We start from the raw sequence: 26,303 nt of genomic DNA, 5'->3' as shown, positions 1-26,303 counted from the left end.
AACCATGTGGACCTAATTTCTTTTGATCTGAATATACGTTACAGCCATGAAGAGTAGCTCTAGGAAATCCTTTGTAAGTAGAAATGTTAGACAGCTGAGTACCATACTGTTCTCCCTTGAAATACAGGGACTTTACCTTACAATACTGGCTGAGGCATTCTAAGCATTTTACATTTTTGTAATGGCTGATTTGTTTCCAGGTTTCTTGAACTGAAACCCTGCTAGTGGGACAAAGGCCTAGATTTTATCCTGGATCTCAGATCTTCTGCTTTCTGTCTTGGATAGTCATTAGTTAAAATTCAGAAATTATTTGGGAAGTAGGCTTGAATCCAGGTCTTCCAACTGTGTGATGAAAGAGCAGCCCTAAAGAGAAAAACTTAAGATACTGGTGGGTCTAAAATTGGACATGAGTTGGCAATGTGCACTTGCACCCCCAAAAATCAACCTTTTCCTGGCTGGCAGCAAAAGAACAGTGAGCAGTGGGTTGAGGAAGGTGATGCTGCTCCTGAGTGCTGCATCCAGCACCAGGGTCAGCAGCACAAATACGGACCTGTTAGAGCAGGTCCAGAGAAGGGCCATGAAAATTATTAGAGGGTTGGAGCACCTCTCCTATGAAGATAGACTGAGAAGGGTTGTGGTTGTTCAGCCTGGAGAAGGCTTTGGAGAAAACTTATTGTGGCTTTAAGCCTCCTTGAAGTGGACTTATTGAAAGGAGAAAGATTTTCATCAAAGCCTTTAGTGACAGGAAAAGGGCCAATGGTTTTTAATTGTAAGACGGTGGATGTAATGGAAGAAAGGTTTTATTATGAGAGTGGTGAGGTAGTAGAACAGGTTTCTCAGGCAAGCTGTGGCTTCCCCATCACCAGAAGCATTCAAGATTTGATGCGATTTTGAGCAACCACATAGAAGGGTGTCCCTGCCTATGGAGGAAGGGTGGACTAGGTGGCCTTTCTGGCCCAAACCATTCTGTGAACTTAAACTTGTGTTTAATTGTCACAGGGGTCATTGCCCCATAGTTTTCCTCTAGCATCAAATTTTGAAAACTATGAGGTCTGCATAATTGAGAAGCTTTGGTCAGCTAGACCTCATATGGCTTTTGAGGCAGTTGCCTAAACTCTCTAGGGAGAGCAGAATTTTTTGCAAACTTTTCCATAATATTTAATGAATGCTACATTCCTGGCATATTTCTTTGTGGGGAAATTTCAATCCCTCTTTAGAGGATAAATGTAATAGGTCTACTTGTATAAGTCTTTTATCATAGTAAATATTAGAATTAGGAAAAAGTGAAGCAGCAAAATTGCAATGACCTAACTAAAACTTCTAGATTTTATTTTCAATTACCTGCTATTTTTTTAGTAGCTTATTTTTGTGAAGAGGAAGAAACATGTTTTTTAGGAGAGAACAATAATGACATTGAACTTGAGAATGTTTACAAAGTAAGAGAAGTTGTTAAGGAATGGAAGGAGACTGGACAAGAAAGAGAGAATTTTAAAAGTAAGGATACGTGATTGTACAACTGAAGACTGTTAGCATGCATAAATAAAGCAGCACCATCTATGTTTATATATCTTTTTGGTTTTATTTTTTAATGGGATTAAGGCATATATTTATGATTTTTCTCAGACTTTTAAAAACAAAGCCCCAAAAACTAACAAATCTTTTGCCTTTTTTTGTCACAGCTTTTGCCTATGGATCTAGTTCTTTGTCCCACTTATTCTCGTGCAGTGTTTCTTAGTTTTTCCCATTCTATTAGTGGAGGGTGTGAGTGTGAGAGAGTGTGTGTGTAGTACCCATGCACACTATGGTGGTTTTTGGAATTATAGCCCCTCTTCCTCTCTGTGATACCATACATCGTTCCAATCCAAAGAAACTGGAAACATGCAGCACCGATCCATTGTACAGTTGGGCTTGAATACATACTATTAATGTGTGAGGATGAGGTGAGCACACTCACTGTTCAGTCCCAGAAACCACATGGAGCCTTAGCATGCTTCCTGAGGAAGGACTCAGTGGAGACGTTGTCTGTTCTAAGACTAGAATTCAAATTAAAAATATGTTGTCATAACTGACGCTAGTTGTATGAGAATATATTTTCATATAGGTGGCAGAGACATACAGTGACTCCATTTCCCAAGCACATTTTAACACAGAAAAGATACTATTTTCCTCTACTTTTGATTTTTTTTGAAGTAGATCTAGAAAAATAAATGGCTATTATATTAGAATACCCAAGAGAAAGAATAAATTTTGATATTGGTTGAGGAATTGGGAGAAAATAGCCTTAAAACATGTCATGCCACTCTTCTAAGAAATGGTGCAATTCAACAGAATGAGCACCAGCAATACAAAATGCAATAAAAGGTGCAATACAAAAGTTTCATCATTGCATTTATCCTTGATGAATACTGCATGATCTCAAATCAAGATATTTATATGAATAGAATTTCATTGAAAAAAGCCTTTATTTGCAACTGGTTTAAGTGCTAAATAGGACCAAAAATCACCTTTATGCTAGCAGAAAAATTCACCAGTCAGGTTAGTAAGAACATAGCACTGTTATCCTGGAGAGGAATTCAGGACCTTCTTACTTGAAACATTAAAAAATACTCCAACTGAAAAAGTCAAAACCCTGAACTTACTAAAGTTTTCTTTATTTTCAGTCTGAAATGAAAACAGCTTTGTTACAAATTAAACAGATTATTAGCTCTTATATATAAGCTAAATCTGCAGGAATGTATCACCATCACCTGCCTACTTATTTTACTGATTCATCCAGCTTTGTTAATTGCAACCATCTCTCTTGTTTATTGTTCTGTGCAAATATTTTTATCTTTGTAAGAGGCGAGCTCCTGTCTCTGCTTTGGGCATACATGGGTTTTACAGTTCTGACCACACATCTTGTGGTCAGCTTAAGGAAAATATTTCTCCTGAGGACCAGAACTAGTTTTGTTCAAATACTTTGTCAATCATTGCAGTCACTACTGTTTTTGAAAGGTAAATATTTCCAAGAAGGCTATATGTGAAAACAGCAGTCTCATGGAAGTTTTTGGTTCAAGGGATATCTTCCCACCGTACAAACCCAGTATTTCAAGGTTTCAGACACATTTTCCCACTGTGAAGTTGCCTATTATCAAATTATTTCACAACTTTCTTAATTTTCTTAATTGGCTGACTGAAGAGCTGACCTGTAGTACCAAAAATTTAGTTCTTTTATGAGAAAAATGTGTGGCTTTTTTCTTCATTATTCATAAAACCTTTTGTCTTTGTGGGGAAAGACGTTTGGAAAAATTACTGTGGTGTTTAAAATTTTTTGTGGCTTTCTGTAACTAGCTGATAGTCCAGCAATTCCAGCAAAGAAATTATATCATTCTCATGTGAATGCCGACATCCCAAAAGAAGTTTCCATGGTCATTCTACAACTTATAGTGACTGTAAATGCATCAAGATGACATATTTGGAAGATTCAGTACAAATAAGGCATAGTACTGCAAACTAATAGATGATGTTTAGTGAACAGAATCTGTGAAAATCAAGGACCAAACTGTTAATTTCTTACAAACTATTGTTTCTTCCTCATAAATTATTGCTCAGCTTAGTCTCATGGTGGCAGTCTAATCCATGTGTATTCCTTTCACTTGCTTCCTACTGAGACAAACAATAATAAAAATGTTTTACACAAATCTTAGGCCTGCCAAAGCTCACATAGTATGAATGCTTCATGAGAAATTGGAAAATCCTCTTTGTTATAAATGTGTGGTTTAAGAAATTCAGTAATAGCTACTATTGTTATAATATTGATCTGATACTGTAACTATTGATCCGCCTGTCTATTAATAATGCTTCTTTTTATTTGGAAAAAAAAAAAGGCAAAGGTTTTACAAAGAAAAGGGAACCAATGTAGATAGCTCTGTAAATATTTTCCATGAAGGCAATAAAAGCAAAGGGTAAGAATGGCTAATATACTCCTTAATAATGTGCAACTTGTTAGCGCCTTTCAATGAAGAAGAGAACCAAAGTGTTAAAACATAAAACCTATTAACTGGATGTTATTCAGAATCTGACATGGATAAACTTTGATGCTTGGAGGTCTATCCCTCCTCAGTGATACCTCCCACTTGGTAGAGCTGACCAATATCCAGAGTCTGGTATATTTTATATATCACTGACTAATAGCAGATGTCTAGAAAAACTAAGAGTGCAAGCATATTTTCAGATACTTCTAGGTCTGTGTGTCTGAGAGACTTGCTAAGCCAGAGGTTTATATTTCCTTTAAAAATTATCTTAATGTATCCTCCATCTTTTTTTTTTTTTTTCTTTTGCTAATTTCCCTTTTGCTAGTCTAACTGCTTTCTTGTTGAAATGAGTTCCACTGTTTATTTATACACTAGGTGAAAAATATATCTCCTTTTAGTTTGAACTTATCAGCAGGAGTGTTTTGAGGAGTGAAAACAGAAATGAAAAACAGGACAGAATACTTTTTCTTCGCCTGTCATGCCATGGACCTTTCTCACCTTTGCCCTCAGCAGTCATTTTTGCAGACTAAAAAATCAGTCTATTTGGGCTCCCTGTGCAGAACCTGTTTCCTGCTTTTAATCATCCTTGTAATTCCTGTTTATACCTTTTCTGATAAGGTAGTAGGTTTGAACTTTCGTACATATTGCTGATTGGGCAGTAAACTTAAGCAGGGTTTAATGCCAGTTCTCATTTTTCCTCTAATAATTTTAAGTATTCTGCTGACTTTTGACTCTCATGGTTTTGTGAACAAATTACTCCAATAGTCCAGCTACTTCACAATGGTTCCCCTGAGTTCTAATAGGTAGCTTGGAATCCATTGCTATGAGTGCAAAATTCAGATGGCCTTGGACACGACATTACTGTACCTGTGCCAAAATGGAATTTTTCAGTATTACAGTCTCCCTGCAGCACTTCACATAGCAAAAGCAAGTAAAATTGCAGCTAAATTCAATATCTCTTCAATCCATCATGCAACTAAATAGACAAATAATCTGGAAAAAGACTTAACAAATGCAGTAAACAGACTTCTTCCCTGCACTTGCTTTGATTACTAGTCATGTATGCAGGGGTTTGTCCCAGAAGCATAAAAATAGCAAAGTAATAGGTAGAGTATCATTTAGAAGATCAAATTAGAGAATAAATAATAAAATGTCATTGCCAAAAAAGCATTTGAAATTGGAAGGAAAGCAGGAAGGAAGGAAGGAATGAAGGAGATAGAATCATTATATGAGTTGCAAATTCAACTAGTGTTACAGCTGATCTGATGTGATGTAGCTGGTGAAGACATGCCAGCTTCTATCATCTGAAAATCTGCAGGGTGACACAAAGACAGTTGGCTTAAAGAGGGCAGAAGAAAAACAACTGAGAGGGCAGAAGATAAATAATTGAGATAAGTCATATATTTAATAATAAACCTGTTTGTTGAAGATTTTTTTTTATGAATAGCCCACATTGAGGGAAATGTGTGGGGGGTGCTTCTTGTTCTTCAAGTACTGTAATTCTATGTGGTAATACTTTTATGTGTGACCTTTGATGTTCTGTTTGCTGGCTCCAGTTGTTTTTATAGCCTAGAGAATAAACACTTTATAAATGTAAACATGGGAAAATATTTCTTATGTTGATTGACAGGGATTGCAAACACTATTTGCTTAATTTTGTAATAATTTTATATATAATAGGTGTAGTATTTCATGGCCAGATTTTGTTTATAAAGTATACAATGATGCAAATCTTAAATTTGTTTTCAAAATACACTAATACTTTGGATTTTTTTCTGTGAAATTGTAAGAACATTGTTTATATGAACTGGATGACTGCAGCTCATGACCATACCTTGACTTACATAGCTTCAGTATAGGTTGCCATGGCAGAAAGAAGATGTTATGGTTGCAGCTAAAGTAAATAATCAATTTAGTCAATAATATAGCTGAAGCATCACACAACATTTTGCTGTCTGTCCTGCAAGCCATTGTGAACCATTTAATTTTAGAATTTCTACCACAGGAGCCACATGTTCAGTGCTTTTCACATACATATAATCATGTTCCTCCCTGAATAAGGAAAACTGTAGATAGAAGGGAAAACTGGGAGTCAGATGGGCTAAGAGCATGAAAAAGGTGAGCACTTTCAGACTTTCAAGAGTAAATCACACAGCTGTAGTTTAATGACTATTACAGTGCTCATTGAATTAATAATGTATAGTTACTTGTATAAAAATTGTGGAGTTGATAATGCTTTTTATTCTTAGGGACAAGAATCTTCTAACTAATTAGAGCTTGTTTTATGTTATCTTCTAATTGACTATTCACCTCAGTTAACATAAACATGTTTTCAAATCGCTGCTGTTTTCTCTGTCTTTTTATGTTTTGTAAAAGAAATGTGCTGTCAGGTGAGATATGAGACAGCATAACATAATGCAGTCTGATGTAACATAAGTGAAACCCAATATTTTAGCTTTTATCGTGCTCTTGTAAAGGGCCATGTGCAGTCCCCCAAAGGCATGTGCACTTCTGTTGAGCCATTCCAATAGCTTCTCATTGTGATTTTCTTCTAGAAGCAAGACAGATACAAAAATTATTAGAGTCTGTATTTACAAAGTAGATTCTTCTGTCACTGGGGTCTGTGGATTCCTTGGCATTGACTTCAGTGGGTGTATGATAAGACCCCTGGACACTTCCATAGTCAGATAAACTGTGCTGCTGTTCCAAAAGGCTGGAATCTCAGGACCAATGTCTTCCATCCCTCATCACCCCCATACTTCAACTATTTTATTTAAAGTCAGGTCACTTGATTATCACAAACATCAAAGCCAACAATTTTAGGCCTAGAGAAAGAGCACACAATGTTGTATTTGTATGTTCTCTAGAAAATTGTTTGCATTAGAATATGTGTGGAACCATAAAGGTATCTCATGTGAGTGGTAAATTAAAAATATTCTAGAGAATCTCCATATAATTTTGTGGAAGCAGTGCCTATGGACGTTAGAATAGCTCACAGGTCTAAGAGTAATTCTGCACCAGAGACTCAGCCCTGACATGGCAGATCACCCTACATTTCACCCACCCTGGCACAACCAGCTTTAACAGCGCCAACATGAATATCATCTACTTGCTGTGCTGCTTCTGGCTCTGCATTTCCTGTCAGTCACACGGGTTCCTGAGGATGAGTCAGTGATGCAGGCAGCTTTTTTCTTTTGTACATTATTTCACATAAAATGAACATAATAAGGTTTTGCTTGTAATATTCTTGCAAAGAATAGATTTCTTCTGCATATTTCAATTATGCCTTAATCAAGCATTTAAAATCCCTTTGAGAAATTGAGTTCAGGACTAGTCCCTAAAGAAGTGCTTGAGTGTTGTGATGTAGACACAGTATGTGGGGGCACAGGCTGCATGAAAAGCCTGAAATAAGTTCAGTTTCTTCAATTTCATATCATTTACCTCTCATCAATAATTGAATACTTGGGTGATTTTTTTCAATTTGGTACTTAAAAAAATCCTCCACCATAATTCCATGAGAAACTTTTGTATGATATAGTTGGAGTGTTGCAGTGTTGGGTAAAGTAATTTAATTATGTAATATCATAAACAACCTCTTGCATCTTTATAGTTTCAGTTTTAACTATCATCTAAGTCTCTTAATTTATTTGAATTCTTCTTTTATTTCTGTAGCATAGCTGAATCATTTGCATGGGCTGTTAGTGTTTAATGAGTAAATAGTCATATTATACATACATTATTTTTAATATATTAGTCTAATCAGCTGTACCTTAAAGCCAATGCTGATTGCATTGTTCTTACCGTTCACAACATTAATTGCTATTATTTACAAATATAATAAATTTCTTGAGATGTATACAGTGGAAAACCTAACACTGAAACATTCTATTTCATATGGGAGAAGTAAAACTAGGTCTTGTGATGAAACTGAAATATTTCTTATTCCTTACTCATTTTACTCCAGTATGAGCTGGGGGCACCAAATCAGACTAGCAGCATTTTGGCACCATTTTGAATTCATGTAGATAAGACCAAAGGATTGGAGCAATGATGAATCAGACCTATAGTTACTCATTCAGTTGAGTGTTATTGATGCTGCAAGATGGTGGTTAACTACTCCAGTCTGAAATAGCTGTGCATAAATCTTAGCTACTGACATTGTGACTCAGGCACAGCAGCTGCATCAACCTTCATGCCATCCCATTGCCCCACTAAAATAAGAAATTACTTTAATACTGTGTAACCATACATGTACAATACAAAACATAAGGTACTAAATTTCCTGTGATTAAGATTATTATAAAACATAATTTTAGTTCCATTCATGAATGCCTCACACAGCTGTACTTCGATTTTATAATTTTGAGGGACTGTGTGTATGTTGCATCATTCCAGCTTTGGTGATGCTAATGAAAGTCATTGTATATGTTTTGTGTATGTAAATTTCTGTTTTATGCCTGTATGTGTTGCCCTTTTACCTATATTTTGATTATATTTAACTTTGCTAATGCTGAAATACTGCATTCTGCTACAATGTTAATTTTTAATTCTTTTTTCTTATATATGCATTGCATAGTGCAAATATTCTGCTTTATATAAAATTCACATCTAAATCAGAAGCACAATTATGTGCATAGAAATAATGCACCTGTCCAGAAGAATGTTTCCTGATTTCTTGCAATAGATCCATAAAACATAATTTTTAATGTTATGGATAAAATTGTTTCTGCAAAATATGCTTTTATTAACAAAGTGATGGTTTTAACATTAAACCCCAATGTAATGTAATCTGATCTTTCCAAATTAAATTCTAAAAGTAAGTCTTTCATCTTTGAAAATGAAACTTCTCTAATGACTATTGAAAAATTTATTGTCCTCATTCTTTTTCCTCATTATGATTTAGCCATTTAATTTGGAAGATAGTATTTGTCCTTCTTAGTTAATATCTGCTGACTCCACTCTGTTTTAAATGCAAAGAAAGAATGAATTCAAGTAACAGGGATGAACAAATATGAAACCTTTTATGGACTGGTGGACAATGGAAAAAAAAACTGCTGAAAAGCATTTTTTTCTGGATAACAGTAGTGATGCACAAAGTAATAACTTTCAGGGAAGAGAAAGTAGTTAATGTAGATGATGTTCTGGGAGCAGTTACAATGAGACAAATGGATTTTTCCTGGTCTTCAGAACTGGGCCTTTTGACAATGAGTTCTTTAGTAGTAGTTTAAAACCAAACAGCTTGAACTAGGGTACACTTTTCAGCCTCATGGTGTAGGCATCCTGTGACAAAGATTATAAAAAGAATAGCTGCTGTAAGATCCTGACATGTGAGCAAGGCTGTCAGTGAAGTGGTCTGGGAAAGTGGCATCAATAAAAGGCATCAATAAAAAATGAAAGTAAAGGTGACAATGCCGAAGTGATCAGATTTGGTACAGACAATTATCCTGTATGTTCCAGGAATCTGGCAGAAGAGAGGTAAAGAAATCCTCAGAGTAGATTGCCTACAGTTGTGTTGCTCCTGTTGCAGTGAAGGTCAGAAGAGAGTTTCTTTTATTGTTTGAGTATTTCACAAACAATTAAATAAGCACTTCCCTTTTATCTACCTGAGCTGTACAATGGTCTCTAGTTCTACCAGCTGTTGCTAAGCAACTGTAACAGTGATGTTTACCTAAAACCTCAATTTATTTTACTTTATCTTAGAAAAGTAGAAAAATAAAATCCAACCTGTCCTCAGTGATATCCTTTTGCAGAATGAGTTTGCATCTATGAAGAATAGTCTTTTTTCAAGGGTTCTAAGTCTACATTTAGCTCAGAATTTTAAAATATAGGGTCTCACTCTCTGTAAAACAACTTTTTCAACACTACCTTCTACATATTTTAAACCTGGTATAGGACTTACATTGCTTTCCTCTCTTTTTGATGCATTTTCTTCCCTTCATTTTGATGAATCTGCAAATACAAAGGAAGAAAGAAGAGTATGCAAAGATCTTTGCTTTACTGGGATAAAATATATATTTTCAAAGGAAAAGGGATAAACCAATTTCATATAATCTAGCTGATTTTAATTAAGAACTTATTGTTGTGTCAGAAGCACAATCAAGCTGTAGCCTTGAAAGTGTTATTATGGTCTTATTTTTTTGCCTCTACTAACCAGTGGCACTGAGTTGATAGTGTTATACTTTTTAAAGTATTAAAAGCCTTTTTTAAAAAAAAAAAGTATTTCCTACAGAGAGAATATTATCCATGTTTTATTTCTCCATTAACCTTTGTGAATACTGATTTATTGGTATTTTTGGCCAATTCAGTATTAAAAAGAGAACATGAAATACCTTTTTTTCAATTTGTAATGGCAGCATAATCCAGTTTATATATAATATACATTTCAGTTTTTAGAACTTCATTAAAATAAAAACTTTCACATACCAGCAATTAAGGTGTTTTGCTCTGGTACACAGCAAAGCTAGCATTATGGCAGAATTGTTTCTGAATTTCTTGCAGAATAGTAATATTAATCTTTAACCTTTAATTTTAATAAAAAATTTATTTCAGTTGAGTACTGGATAAAGACTTAAGTATACATAGGAAATGGTCCAAAAACCTACACCTGACTCTCATAGTACTAATCTGAGACTTTAAAAAAAACACCAGCTTGTAATTTCATCAGCACAATCAATGAATATATATCCTGTGGCTAGGAGGTCTGAATTTAAAATGTTTTATAGATTGTTGAAGTTCCAGTCACCTTGTGAATGTCTGCATCAGAATTTAAGGTTATTACATGCATTCAAGCATCTCATGTGAGAGGGACTCCATGAAAGTCCTACACTGGTCACAGACAAAAATTGCAAGGGTTTGAATAGACCTGTATTTAAAGAAAATCCATCTAAGTTTTGTAATTTAGCTGCCATTTTCCCTCTCTTTTTTACCTTTAGTGCCAAGCTGCAGAATATTTAATGATTCAGAAGCAATTGATAGTGTTCTTGGATCCGGCAGCCAACAGAGGTGGGGCTGCCCCATCTCTTTCCCAGACGCAGGCAGTGGCAAGGCTGAGCAGCTTTTCCTAGCAGGCACACAGAACACAAGGATACACCACGTGCACATGTACACAGCTGGCTGCATGGATAAACAGCCAGACACTCTCACACTCACATGAGCTCAGGCAGCACTGATGGCCTCACCTGATCTCCCATTTCTGACCTGGGGCAGTTTTGTTCCACTCACCCACCCACAACTACAATTTCCCTGGCTGCAGTGGTCACCCAGCCCAGGGTCTTGTCCTGGAAGAAGCCTTCCTGTGTTCCTCTCCTTGTCCTCTGCTCATCATCACATCTGTCCAGACTTTCACCAGCACCCACACACTCACACACCTGCCCTGGCTCCTGGTGCAGCCAGACACAGAGGCTGGCATCTGGGGCTGGCACAGCCTGTCACTGACTGAGGTCTCTCCAGTCACTGACCCCCAGACATTAATTATTTAAGATCAAATAATTTTGAAAGAAATGTCACTAATTATCTTGAAACTATTTTTGCCTGAGTCTTGCAAAAATATAATGAATAAATTTACACTGTTCTCATTTCACATTGTGCTAGGACTGTCTTGAGTATGTTTAAAAATCTGAAGTACTGAAACCTTGTGATGCCAGTTCTCCCTGAGGCTGGAAAGTGATGGCAGGCACAGCAAGCAGATTCTGGTGTGGGGCAGGTGCCCTCTGTGTGAGATCTCTGTGCTGGGCCATGCTCTAGGTATGCCAGTAAAGATGGTGGCTTGCTTGTGAATAAATCTTCAATGATGCCTAAATTAAAAGGATCTCAGTACTTTCTGATTTGATTAATTCCCTGGAAAGTGCCTTGTAATGGTGTTATGAGTTTTTTTTTATGGATTTTTAGAGGACACTTGAAGAAGCTACATGCTATTTAAAACAGTCCTCAAAGAATAGTGCCTTTGCCTCTCAGGCCATTTGACGTTTCCGTTCTTGACTGAAGTTATTTAGGAAATAGCAGTTTTACTGAGTAGTAAGACAATCAGAAGATGCCTTGAGGTTATACTAATGAGGAAGAAGTGATGAAGGCCCAGTGCAGAGCACAGCCAACTGATGGCAGGGGCTGCAGGTCTAAGTGGGGGTAGGCATAGTGCTCAGGAGAAGAGAAAATACAGAGAATATAAAAAACACAAGACGAAGGAAAAAGAGATGGTTGAAACGAGGTGTACAAACCACCTGTTCATGTCTTACAGCTCTCTACTGCTCCACTGTCTCAACTGAGAGCAGCCACAATTTAAATCTGTAGTTATCTGCTGTTAAGAAAACAGGAGATGTTTTTTGTTCTATGTGTACATAACACTTCTTTGCACTATCAGGAACATTTTTTTTATCCCTTTTTTTTAAAAGTCATATTTAGGAAACTGTTGCAGTCATGCATTTTGCTACTGTAAGTCATTTAAGTTGTGGCTAACACTGCAGTAACAAAGTTCTGCAATTGTGCACATGTTTGAATTAAAGGACTCAAAATTGCAGGTGTGAGGTGCTCTGGGGCCATGAGAGATGGATGTCTGAATTTGCTGTCTAGAAGAGAGGATTTTAAATCTTTGAAGGCTCACACCATCAACTCCTATATTTAAGGCCTCACAAATAAGAATAGGAGAGAGATGATGGGATTCATCCTGTTATATATCCAAAGCAAGTGGTCAGTGCTATTTTTTGCCAGTGGGAGATAATCCCAAGGTAAGATAAGTGAAAGCAGGTGTATCAGTGAGATCCCAGTAAGATTTAGGGACTGCCGGGACCTCTCTGAAGGTTTATCTGGAAATAAATATTAGTGTCCAAGAGCATTGCATGCCAGCACTATAAAACTTAAAATTACTATTTTGCAAGTATCCTGCAAGAGATTCTTGCTGGGCCAATAGATAATAGCAACATAAAAACAAGATTAGGGAAGACAGGAAAAATATATAGGCTTTTTAATTGCCATGCCTGAACTGTTGTCTGTGGAAAATTCTTCAATGCCTCTGTTTGAAGTCAAAAATTTGGTAAAACCGGTTGTGGAACAAGCAGACAAACTAAACGGTAATGTCACAAGCACAATGTATTATCCAGAGTTTAAGAGACAATCTAGGAAAAAATATTGCTGCACAGCAAAAGTTATCTCCAGCTTCAATTCACCTTAGATGTCCATATTTAAAACGGACCAAGGGGTGTTAAGGGATAAAGGCCATAACACCTGAAATTTGTGTTAGGAAACTATTAAGGAAAAAAATCGATTGACACATGATTAAATATGACATATGGAAGAAAAAGGTTAAAATTATATGCTTTTCAAACCTACTGGAGTTCTCTGAATGAGTCAGCCTGGATGTGGATAAAGGTCACCAGAATTCCAGAAGATATTGAACAAGGCTTCCCAGAAACAGCTGTAAAGGAAATAAATTGGGTAGGGCATAAGAAAGTTGTACATTGCTGAAAGGTTTTATGAAAGTTGTGCCTTAGGAGAAGATGTATGTTTTTTACAAAGGAAGGCGTCACCATGGCATCCCAAAGAAATCTGTGCTGCTATGTGTGTTCAGTGCACTCATAAGTGATCTACAAAAGAGGGTGAGCAGTGAAGGGACTGCGATGATAGGAAGTGATGAGTTAATGAAAATGAGGAGCAATTGTGAAGAATTATAAAAAATAGCCTTATGTGATCAAGTAAGGGGGTATTGGAGTAATTGATAAAATTCGATGTGATGTACATAAACTGTAGGAAATCTAACAAATCCCATTTTTCTATGTAAAATGACAGGCTATAGCCTCACTGTAATTCCAGAGAAAATAAATCTTAGTTATAATCCATAGTCATATAAAATGTCAAGCTACTACTAACTCTAGAAAATAAAATATGTAATTAGTGGGAGAAGAAGGAAAAGGATTAAAATTATTACTGTGTAAATGATGTATACACATTTTGAATATTACAAGAAGTTTTGGTATCCCTGTCTCATGCAGGGTATAAGACAGCATCAAAATGGTCATAGAAAGGTGATAAAATCGCTTAGGTGCAAAGAAAAACAATATGAAATGGAACTTTTGAACTTGTAAATAAAAGAAGCTGGAACATGACAGATGTCAGTGAGATGCTAAGTGGCATAGAAAGCATAGGAAAAGATCATCTATATGTTCTCTGTTCATGCATAAACTTACTGGGGTGTCAAATGAACCTAACAGATGGTAAATGCTGAACAAACACAAAAAAGGTATTTTTTTGTGTTTTAGGATTTCTTTTACAATACCTGAAAGACTCTAGAAGTTAGTAAAGACTCAGAGGATGACCCAGAGATGAGTTTATAAAGAACTATAATATCAAGGACAATTAAACAGAAAGACAAGTGTACTGGAATGTCTTCCTTTTAAGAAATTCCTGAGATGCTGCCCATGAATGGGAGGGATATTTTTTATTTTTTGTCGAAGTCCTCCCTCATTTGACTTGCTGCTGGAGAAAAGATACTGAGCAGAATGAGCCTTTGATCTGGCTGAGTGCAGCTGTTTTACTTATTAAATGTACTAATACAGCAAATTCATATAAGAAACTATTTCAAGGAATGAGGAAGATCCAATCTAGCTAGACATCTTTTCTGTCTCTGTAGCTGCAGAATGGAAGGTGCTACTTACAGTCATAAGAATAAACATGACTTTATTTTCATTATCATGATTGATCAAAATATCTTTAGCAGCACTAACTTTACTAGATTTAGTTTTGATGCATTTTATAGTTTTCTTGTTCAATATACATGTATCCTTCAAAAATTCCTATTATTATATAAATATGTATATGTATACATATGTATTAGTCATCCACAGACTACCTTACAAATTACAAGAAGAGAAGTGCTCCTTTTTGCATGTTTTCTTTGTAGAAGCATTTGAAACTTGAAACAAACAAAAAGTCAATGAATATGGTAAACAGGATGGGAAGTGTGTGTTGGGGGAGTATGTAATAAGTAAACCTAAAGGCCCAGGAAAATATAAATCAGATTTTTTAGGAAGTGTTTTCTAAGTTTTTATTTTTTGAAGTTTGTTCAGAATCTTACAGCAATACAGTATTAAAATTATACTGATTCCTAGTGATTCTACCTCCAATTTGACATCAGTATTTAGGGCAAAATTACAGTGTTTTGTTTTCTTCATTGGCTCTCACTTAAGGATCACAACTGAGAAATACTGAGCCTGAGCAGGTGCAATAGGACTGGTACAGGATATGCAAAGTAACTTTGAAAAAAATAATAGCACTGTTTATTCACTTTAAATATTATCACTTTAAATATTTTTCAACTACAACCCAAGGGTATCAGTTTTCTTAAAATACGCTTTTTATATCATAAGGTAAAAATAGCTGTCCTGAAATATTTAACAGACAATATAAGAAGATATTACAGAATATATACAGAAATATACAGATATATACAGAAAAATAATAATAGCTGCATAGTTTATACTCAGATAAGCAGTTATGTGGTATCATACAAATAATCACAGTCTAATACACCTTTAGTATTAAAATAATTCAGTGTACTCCTATTGTACTCAATCAGTGACTGCACATCTTGTGAAAAATGGCAATATTTATTTTATTATTTGACACAAAGTCTAAAACTAAAGTGAAATGTAGGAATAGACCTTTTTGGGGTGTATTCAGTGATATTCAGTCTACATTCAGCCCAGTAGAACTACTTAATCTCTGCTCATATTTTATAACATTTTCCTGCTGATGTGTTTATTTTCTTTACTTTGATGATTCTTTCTTCTCTTAAAATGCACATAAGTAACAAAACATTCTTAGCTAATCTCATCAGTGTAATCTTACTGGTCTATGGTGTCTCTGCAACCAGAAACTGCTTTAATTCTTGTATGTATGCTCAACTCTTATGTAATTTGCTGCTACCTGTCACCCTAAGTCTCTTTGTTCCTATTCTACAAGTATATCCTCCAACTGAATTTCTTCTAAGTGGTTTGATTCTGAATTTTACTCCTTTGAAGAGGTGTAACATTTGACAGTCCTGAAGGTTTTAGACTTGTATATATTGACAAAATAGGTATTATACAGATAGCAGCTGGCATTTTTTTCCACATTTTTCTCTGTTAACATGCTTGTATCTTAACTAGGTAGGAACAGACTTAGAAGATGTATTTTCTGGGTCTGTATAGCTCTTGAAACCTCTTTCAGTATGGCTTACTTCAGAAGCAAAACCTTCCTTGAAATTGGGTGTGTGCAGCAAATAATTTTCTGGGAGTTAACTGTGTATTGATTTTCTTCTAGGATTTTTACTTTTTTTTTTACTGAACACTAAGTAAATAAGTATATATTTATATATGCATATAAAATAAAGAACTAACCTAAACAACATTTCACAGTAATTGTTTTTCTTTATGATTCTCTTTTGCCTCATGTTTTTTTCGGTACAAAGTGAATAGGCATTATGTGTATGAATAATTTTAGAACCTATGTATTTATAGTTTCAGAACTGGGGGAATATATATACAGGAGAGTAAAAGCAAAGTGGAGAAAAAATGGTCTCTGGATTGTAAGAAATTCTTAGGTTAAACAGTGGTAAAATATTTTCTGCCTTATTCCTAATTAGAGTCTGTTTATTTTCCAAAATAATAATGCACAATAACCCATATCTACAGATAGGAGTACAAAACACCTTTTGGAATAAAACTGGAAGCAATCACTGGCAGTTACAACTTCTGCAAGTAGGTAACAAGCGTCTGTGTAAGGAAGCTGCTAAGTCACGGCCATGTGGGGGTTGTGAGGGTTCACTTTCTACTGCAGCAATATGGAGTTTAAGAATAAAGGTTAATAAAGTTTTTATTATAAATTTATAACAATATAACTATGAAGTTAATAAAGCTTAAAAATAAAAGTTAATAATGTTTTACTTTAAGCCAGCTCTAAGGTTCCCAAAAAGACTGGGGACATAATTTGTTTGTCTCCGTGGATGTCATAAATGAAGTTAAGATACTGCATTTACATATGCAGTTACATATGGTGTACTGTATTCTTTATACACTAAAATTACACATTTCTCCTCCTAAAATGGGGTTCTGTCTCTGACAGATTTTAGATGAATTGCTAAGATGAACTCCTTTTTAAATGCAAACCTTTCACACCCAAGCAGTAGGAAGGCTGCTGTGCAGCACAGCTTGCAAGGGGTACTTGACTTACTGAAACCAACGTTGCAGACATCAAGTAGCTGGTTAGAGTAACAGGGTGGTGGGCTGTCACTTTAATTTTCCTTTTCTGTTTTCAGAACATCAGTTCTGTAGTAATTAAATTATTTTAAATTGTTTGTGGCATTTGTATGACATTTTCCCTGGGGTTGTAGGAAGAAGGATACAATGCATCTGCAAGTGTCTGCAAGCATGCTGATAATTTTTAGTGAACAGTACATAACTGAAACATTCACACTAAGTTCATGGTGTAATAGGTTCCTTCTTTGCAAATGTTGGATAATAAAGATGTCTTATTAAAATGAATCAAATGATAGGTATACCAGAGAAGATTTTTATTTTAAAAGTTTCCTGAATCACCACAGCCTTTTTTTAATCTCTTCATTAGAGTTATTATATTTGAAATTTATTAAAAAATGATTTCTTGTAAGTTCTTTAGTTTTAGGACGAATTCCCTTTTATTAAATCTATCTCATTAAGATTTAATAACCTCCTACAAAAATTTGACAGTGCTTCTCTGAAAGATTCTGTCTGAATCTGCTAGAAAGTTAAAAACAAAACTGCAGTCAGAAATATTCTTCTGGTTTAGGTATAACAATAAAATATGGGATTATACTTGTCCTGAAGCACTTAAAATGCATATGAGAATCCAAGCATTACAGTCCACAGAATGCCCTTATTTTTTTCTCTGTTCAAATATTTCATTAATGCTTCTCTCCAGTTCAGAGTCAGTACAACTGTTTTGTGAGGCATTAACAAAATCAAGTAGGAAACTAGCAACAGTCTGCACTGTAAGTCAAGGTTTCTTGCTGATGAATTCCTGTTAATGAGCTATCATGCCCTCACAAAGTCTGTAGGATGTACAAACCAGATACAAAAGCCTGCTGAATAAACCCTTAGTGTTATTTTTTGAGAATAAAAAAAAACAAAAAACCCAAAAAACAACCCAAACAAAAAAGGAAAATAAAAAATTAAAAAAAACAAAACAAAACAAAACACCAACCAACCAAACAAACAAACAAAACAAACAAAACTCCCCCCCAAAAAAACCCAAAAACATGACACCAAAAAGACCAAATACCCCCACTTTTCTTAGCACAAAACACATGGAACTACAAATATTATACCACAGAAATTTTGCTGTGTTTTCAAATATAGAAATCTTGATTAGTTGCAACACAAAGCATATTAAATGTGTCTACATTTTACTCTTCATGTTAAAGTAGGTTTCAGAACATCAGAAATTCTGATATTTTAGTACTTATATAAAAAACTTTTTAAATGGCATTTGCCAAAAACTTTTGAACACTCTCTTGCCATTCGAACTGTCAGTCTGTTGAATTTATGGCATTAAGGCTAATGCTGAAATTTCACATTTGAATGAATAAGTCATATATTGTTAATACTACATAACCTTAAATAATGATTTACTGCATAGAAAGATGTTGAGTGCCTCAGAAAATCCAGTTATGAGGGTTTTTGATCTGAAGGGAAGAATGGTATAAATGCAATTTTATGTGCTGTTTGTAATCTAGAAAAAATATTTCAAAATTAAGGTTACATATAGGTACTTATGTAAGAATATATACTGGGTGAGGGAAAAGAAAACCAACTCCAAATTTTCCTTTCTTCTTTTTCAGGTCAGAACTGTGGAGGCTTAGTACAGGGACCAAATGGTACTATAGAAAGCCCTGGATTTCCTCATGGTTATCCAAATTATGCCAACTGCACATGGATCATTATCACAGGAGAGCGTAACAGGATACAATTGTCATTTCATACTTTTGCCCTCGAGGAAGATTTTGATATTTTGTCAATTTACGATGGACAACCACAGCAAGGCAATTTAAAAGTGAGGTAAGGTCCCTTTTTTCTTTCCCAATTCCTTTCGGTCTCTTTACCTTTCTTTCTCTTTCCTGAGTATATGTTCTGATGATATGTTAGAACATATATTGGTTCATTCCCAGCCAAGGGGACAGTAGTGCTCCAAGATCTCTCAGAGAAAGCTGTTATCCAAATTTCAGGTTTTCATGGCCCTATCTTATATAACAGTAACATCAGTTGTACTTAAAATTTACACAGTCCAAGGTCAGTTTTGGAGAAGGCCCTGAGCACTGAAGTATTCCATGTTTCAGTATATTTTTTTTTATTTTTCTGCTGGTGAAACCCAAGTTTTGCCAAGAGTCCCTATCTTGGAGGCACCACTCACTAATTCTTGAAAGAATTCTTGCTGAGATGAGTTCAGCTACAAATTGTTTGACATTGTCAACATTGAAATTCTTCTCCATTAAGCAGTTAGGGATCCTTAAAGGTCAGAAACTGGTGTGTCTTATCTCTCCAAATACCACTGACGTCATAAAGAGGCTTTATGGAAGCTTTTTGATTTGAAGTTTTTCACAGCTTCAGGTTTTGAAGCATTAATTTCATTGTTGTCTTGTTGTAAGTTCCTCAGTCATTTGCTGGATCTGGATTGCAGAACTTTCTGGAAAAGCAAACAGTTCTTTCAGTGCTCTTCTGTCATTTTCTGTTCAGGCATGAGATTTATTGAGTACTGTGAAACACTGCTGTCAGTTCTGTTGTCTGATTACCCTTTTATATGCTGCTGATTTATACTGTAGTGCTAAAACAAATGTGGGAGCTTCACCAATTTGTTCTGCATTTTAGTAGGTATCATAACTGGTTATTTTTGACAGGAACAATGTTCTGATTAATTGTTTACTCAGTTCAAAAATTCTGAAAACTTTGGAAGGTAGTACACAGCTACCAATGATTTAGATGCACAGTGTGTGGGCTTCATTTACTGTACTTAACTGACCTTTAGTACTTGTATCATCTGTAAAAAGGAGAAATATTTATTTTTTAGTCAAATGCTTTTATTAGCATTATCTAACACGCCTGCTTGTTTTGTACTAATCTCTGTAGAAAATAGTTTAAAGGGAGAGCACCAACAAACAGATATTTTATTTCTCATTGCTTGTATTTGTTAATCGGTTACCTTTCAGAAATGGCATTATGAAGAAAAAGCGTTTGTTGGCTTTGCAGCATGCAGAGGTTAGCAGAATTTGAATGACAGGTTTCTATTGACTTCTCATATCCCATGTCATATCCTTTGTTTTACAAACAGCATTCACAGGAGTACCCCTCTGCAGTTATGCATATCAAGACAAATATTTTGGCAAATATTGGAAAATTATAGTATTGGTCTTTTAGCTGACAGCATGCAGATGCAAGAGAGCATCTTGGAAGTTCTGCTTCAGGGCATGAACGTCTTTTTCCCCATAATTAAAATATTCCACTTAATTTTGGGTAATTGTTGTTCTTGAGCCATTGTGCAAAATCTGGAGCTCTTCCTTAAAAATAGCTGTGTATCTACATCACCACCACAAACTATAACAATTAAGTAATACTCACTCCATATTTTGTGTATTATTTTTTTCAGCTGCTACACAAAATTGAGTAAAAATGAATAATACATTCAACTATTTTATTGTGCCGCCTGAAGGACCTTTCAGTATGCTAATTATGCACCAGGATACTTTCACTGCTTGTTGATTGTAAAATCCAAAAAACTAGAAACACATATAAACTATATTGCCAAACACATATAAAATGATTAGGCAAAGGAATAAATTGGCTTAGGCCATTAGTGTGGAGAAAGAAAAGCAAAACAGGGGGTGATTGCATGTATATAAAATTTGGTTAGTTCATTATTAAAGCATTTACTGGTTTAAGGGATAAATTACACCTGGTGGTAATCACAGGCTTTTGTAAGCTATAAGGATGTTTGGAATTAAGGTATTAGTGGGAAGAATAGAGTAAACAGAAGATAAGGTACTAACAAGTGTGATTTTACATCTTCCTATTTTTCTAGAAAAAAATCCAACTAGCATTCTGAAATTCTGTGTAATTCTGAGACACGTGACCATAAATTGTCCTTAAATGATTGCTACAGTAGCTTTATTTTTATCTTTGTAAAGATCATAGAATAAACCCCAAGAATTTACACATAATATATAATTTATATATAGATGTAGACAGTGTGTATATTTTTATATATATACATATATTTCATCCAGGAGTACAACACAGACTAGGATCTATCTATCTGGGGAGCTGCTCTGTGGAAAGTGACCTTGGGGTCCTGGTGGTCAGCAAGCTCACTGTGAGTGAGCAGTGTGCTGCTGCTGCGAAGAAAGCCAGCAGGGCACTGGGCTCATCAGCAGCAGCATCACCTGCAGAGATTAACAAGTTCCACTCTGCTCAGGACTTTTCAGGTCACACCTGGAATACTGTGCTCAGTTTTGCTCACACTATACAAAAAGTTGTGGACAGGCTGGAGAGGGCCCAGAGAAAGGCCACAAAGACCATCAGTGACTGGGAAATTGCCATGTGAGAAAAGACTGGGAGAACTGGGCTTGTTCAGCCTAGAGAAGGGTAGAGCTTATCACTGTGCTGCAGGACTGAAAGGGTGGCTACAAAGAAAATGGAGACTCCCTTTTTGTTACAAGGAATCATATGGAAGAAATTAGGGGTATAGGGTACAAGTTATTTCTGGATAGATTCCAAATGGACGCACAAAGAATTTTTTTCACAAAGAAAAATATCAGCCTCTGGCAAAATCTCCCCAGGGAGAAAAAAATCTCTCCCAAGTGGATTCCCTGGTATTGGACGCTTTCAAGATTCAGCTGGACAGGGTGCTGGCCATTTTAGTTAGACTGTGCTTTTGCTGAGAAAGATTGGACTCAACAATTCTTGAGGATCCTTCCCACCTCGAATTCTATGACTATGATTCTGTGATATATAAAAGAAGAAGTTTTAAGTCTATAGCCACCTATTATGATAATGCTTTGTTGCATAACGTGGTCTTAGTTCTACATAAAACCAAGAAGTTGGATAATTGATTTCAACATATATTAGAACCAAAACAAATATTTCAGTTCTATATTATTGAAAGAAACTTACATTAAAGCAAAAACATTGCTTTATCAGTTGATGGAGGAAGATTTCAAAATATAACTACATTCTAATTTAACTGAGAAAAGGTGCAACATATATTTTTGATTTGCATTTTATATTCTAAGGTAATTTTCATTTTCTATATGCACTTAATTGTCAGCATGTAGAACTCATATGAATGAAGCAGAGATGCAAGTGGGGTGCACTGAGACAACAGTTGTTATTCAAATGTGTTCCTTGTGGATAATTTCCCTATGTAAGTATTATATTCAGTAAATAAATGTAATCCAGGAGCTAGTGAATATTTATTTTTACTTTTTTTCTTTGTCATATGTATCAGATAAAATAGTAAATTACGATATTTTTAAACAGAAAGGAGAAATGTATCAACAAGACATAGAGACATAGGTCAGCCGTGAAGAGTCTCAGCGTAAAGGCAGATGGGAGCTGACGATAGTGACTTATTGACTGCCAATAGATACATTACCTGCCACAGACAAGTGAATTCAAACCAGACATCTTAAGAGTTTATAGATTTCAAAACTCATTTCAGGGTCAGTTGTAATACCTATTTTCCACATCTGAAAAATTCTCATTAGTTTTAGCATAATTCTTGTTGCAATATATTTTTCCTGTATGCAGAATTCTTGAATAGGGGATTCATAGAGAGGTGTAGGGAAACCATAGCAGGACTGGATAAACAGAAAAGCTGTATTGAAACCTCTGTTGCTGAAGAGGTGGGGTGGGGTGTAAGTGGGGTGGGGTGTATGTTGGATGTTAAGACACAGAACTGTGAATGTTACAAACATGATGAACTGAGACTTTGTATGTGCAATTGTCTCCATACCATAAGGGTACATTTTTTTTTCTATGTCAAATACAGGTAAATGCTGTAATCTCTGTGTTACAATGTATGTCAGTAAAATTTATTCTTTTAGTATCTCACACTTAGTTTACCTAAGAGTTAGTTGCAGACCTGTGTGAAAAAATCTGAAAAAAGCTTTTTCAGATTTTTCCAGACAGTCCTAAGAACTTCCAGACAGTCCTAAAAAACTTTTAATAACGGATTCCAAACAATTTAGTTTTCTCTTACACAGCAAAGCTACTAATTAAATCATATACACTAATGGGAAGACACATACATGCCGCTGTAAATTTTTTTACTGTATACACATCTGTCAGTTATTTTATACATATATAATATATATTCTTTGGAAAGTGATTTTAAAATATCTACTTCCCTTCATGGCTTCTCAGGCCTTCCAAGCATTATTTACTTTACTTCAGCCTAACTAATAATATAAAAGATGCTGCCTGTTATTACTCATATCAGTTGAAATAAACAGTTTTGTTTTAATGGAGCAGTAATGCATATGACAAAAGTTGCTAATGTAATGTAATAAAATACAGCTTACCAAAAATTTTCTGACAAGAATATATAAAATGTGTGCTTAATAACAATATATTCCCTCTGCTTTCTTGAATTGTGCAGCAATAATAGGAATTAAATATGAATTATTCACAGTCTTCACTTTTCCATGTCTCCAGCAAGCAATAAACCATATGTATATTCTGTACATCCTAATCCAAGCATAGAGGTAAAACTTGAAGTCTGAGCTCTCGCTTGCTATTAAACCTCTTTTATCTCAACAAACCATGTATGTAACATTTTAAATTTTTGTTTGTTTTTTGTTCTGTTTCTTTGTTTTTTATTATTTTATTGTTTCTTCAGAAACTATTTCTGTCTTCCATCTCTCCAGGGTCACGAGAACAGTGAAGCAATGATGGGGTGATTGACTTTTCTACAGAACTGCTGACACTGCAGCAGCAAGAGCTTTGTGCAGTTTAAAGTTCTTATTTTATTTTTCTTTCCCCATGAAAATGACATATGTAATTCTTTTTCTTTATTGCACATCATTTCCTACAAAGTATAGAAGACTTTTGTATGTGTGAGCTGGTGTTGTGAAGAAAAGAATAAAGGTTCCCAGAGTAGCATTTTTCCAGCTGAAGCTTACCTAGAACACAACACAAATTAACAGGCTAGAGTTCAAATTTTCAAAACAAGATTATTGAATAATTTCAGCAGAACATTGTGGTACTTCACATATCTGTAGGAAAAGGAAAGCTATTACTGTATATTATACAATTATTATTGAGTTCTTGCCAGGAGACATGCCCATCAATGACTAGTGTTCCCTTTTTTATGTTTATTATAGAATCACATAATAAAATACCAAATGGCTTGGGTTGGAAGAAACAGATAACCTAGTTCCAAGCCTCTGCAGTTGGCAGGGACATCTACCACAAGACCAGGTTGTTCAAAGCCCCAGCCAAATTGAGCTTGAATACTACAAGGGGTAGTGCACACACAGCCTCCCTAGGCAACCTGTTCTAGTACCTCAAAACCCTCTAGAGGAAAGAATTTAACATCTAATTTCCTAATATCTAATCTGTAGCTCCCCTCTTTCAGTTTAAAACCATTGCACCTTATCCTGTCACTCTTTGCTGTATAAAAAGTCCCTCTTCCTCCTCTTTATAAGTCCTTTTCCTCCTTCCCTTGAGGTACTGGAGGCTGCAGTGAGGTCTGCTTAAAACCTCTTCTCCCAGCTGAACAACCCCAGCTCTCTCAGACTGTCTTCGTAGAAGAAGTGCTCCAACTTTCTGATCATCGTTGTGGCCCTCCTTGAAATCAGATATTTCTTAGGTTTTTCACCTATTAATGTATTAGGAAGAGGAAACCTTTGTAGTACAGGGCTAAAATGTGATTCATTATACATTACATAGCTGTTTAAGGAAAGCAATCAAGCTATGACCTGATTGCCTTAATGCTGACAAATAGTTTCTGCCAACGTGAAAAGAGAATGTAATTGTAGTTGTTTAAGTCAGCATGATAAGATGCATGTGAGACTCACCATAGTGAAAAAAAGAAAATGTATCTGTGCTCATTTTCTTTGTCCTCTTGGATGTAGATCTCTTTTTTCATCTGAAACTGATCATAGTACATCTTGAAAAAATATATAGGTGTTGCTTCTTTGCCTCTTCCATACTTTTGAAACTGAGCCTGTGTGTCAGCAGTGATTTGATGAATTTGTATACAGTACTGTACTATCAAAAGTATTATGACTAAGGATTTAGAAGATGAGAGTGAAGATATGGTTCCAAAGCAAACAATTTTTCAAATAAACATTAACACATTTACTGGTTGTATATGGAATTTTTATTCTTAAATTCTTTAGTTTTTGAGAGTGAGGACAATTGCTGTCCTTTATTTTCTGCCATCTAAGCATATATTACACATACAGAGTGCATTAAGCAGTTTTATATTAGTATTTCTGCATCTTCTGTTATGTTGAAAAAGATTAGTCTGTTTTATTTTAAGTTAACTATGTTGAATTATGTATGGAAGCCCTGCTGATAGCATTCCTAAATGCTGTGTATACAATAATTTTTGCAACTGTCCTTGGTCAGACATCAATCACTTCCCTTTACTTATATTCTGACTGCAAACTAATAATTAAATTACAGCCATTACAAAACTTTAAGCTGGACTCCACAATGAGAATGAAGTCCAGTTGTCAAAATCTGTCCCCTTTTGATTTTTTGCTGTACATCCTTATAGTGAGATTTTCTATAATTTCTATGCAACTGTGGTAGATAACTTTTTAATTACTACATAACCTGTATGCTATGAAGACATTTTGATGCCTGATTGTTTTAGAGAGGAAAAACATATTTTATATGCTAACTGTTAAATTAAAGGGGACTGAAAAACCTTTATAAAATGTAGTAATCATATTTCTGATGCATGTAATTAGGTTATACTGTGAATCATGTTCTCTTACTGTCATCTGGTAATTACCTGCCTGCCTTAACTGAGCCTTGTGATTATTGACTCTATTATCACAGTCTGGTTTTGGATCACTCTGCGCTGGACAGGGATGTAGTGATCATGGGACAGATAGAACATCAGAAATGTTCAAGCATTCAAGGGGAATTCTGCAGTCCCTTATTTCTGAATTTCTGCAGTGGAAGTTCAGCATCCTCTCCTCTATCATCCAGTGACACACAATCAATTTCTCTTGTAAAACAAATTTTGTAGACAAGTGTTCTCATAATCTTTCAGTTTCCGATA

General features: G+C 35.2%; 1 protein-coding gene and 1 long non-coding RNA gene across 2 annotated transcripts in view; both read left to right on the top strand.

The window, feature by feature from the left end:
• Positions 1-26,303, top strand: part of CSMD1 (CUB and Sushi multiple domains 1) — a 1,092,711-nt gene that overhangs the window by 205,307 nt on the left and 861,101 nt on the right. The window contains exon 2 of the mRNA XM_068183622.1: positions 18,856-19,072. Within this exon, the coding sequence (XP_068039723.1) occupies positions 18,856-19,072 (217 nt within the window). The remainder of the gene's footprint in view (positions 1-18,855; positions 19,073-26,303) is intronic.
• LOC137470372 (uncharacterized) lies at positions 22,154-24,053 on the top strand. The gene is made up of 2 exons (XR_010997027.1): positions 22,154-22,427; positions 23,932-24,053. It is a non-coding gene; the product is annotated as an uncharacterized lncRNA (long non-coding RNA).

This window comes from Anomalospiza imberbis, chromosome 3 (assembly GCF_031753505.1).
Source record: "Anomalospiza imberbis isolate Cuckoo-Finch-1a 21T00152 chromosome 3, ASM3175350v1, whole genome shotgun sequence".
Taxonomy (NCBI): domain Eukaryota; kingdom Metazoa; phylum Chordata; class Aves; order Passeriformes; family Viduidae; genus Anomalospiza; species Anomalospiza imberbis.
Note: the sequence above shows the minus strand (reverse complement) of the source record. Positions and strands in the feature narration are given on the sequence as shown.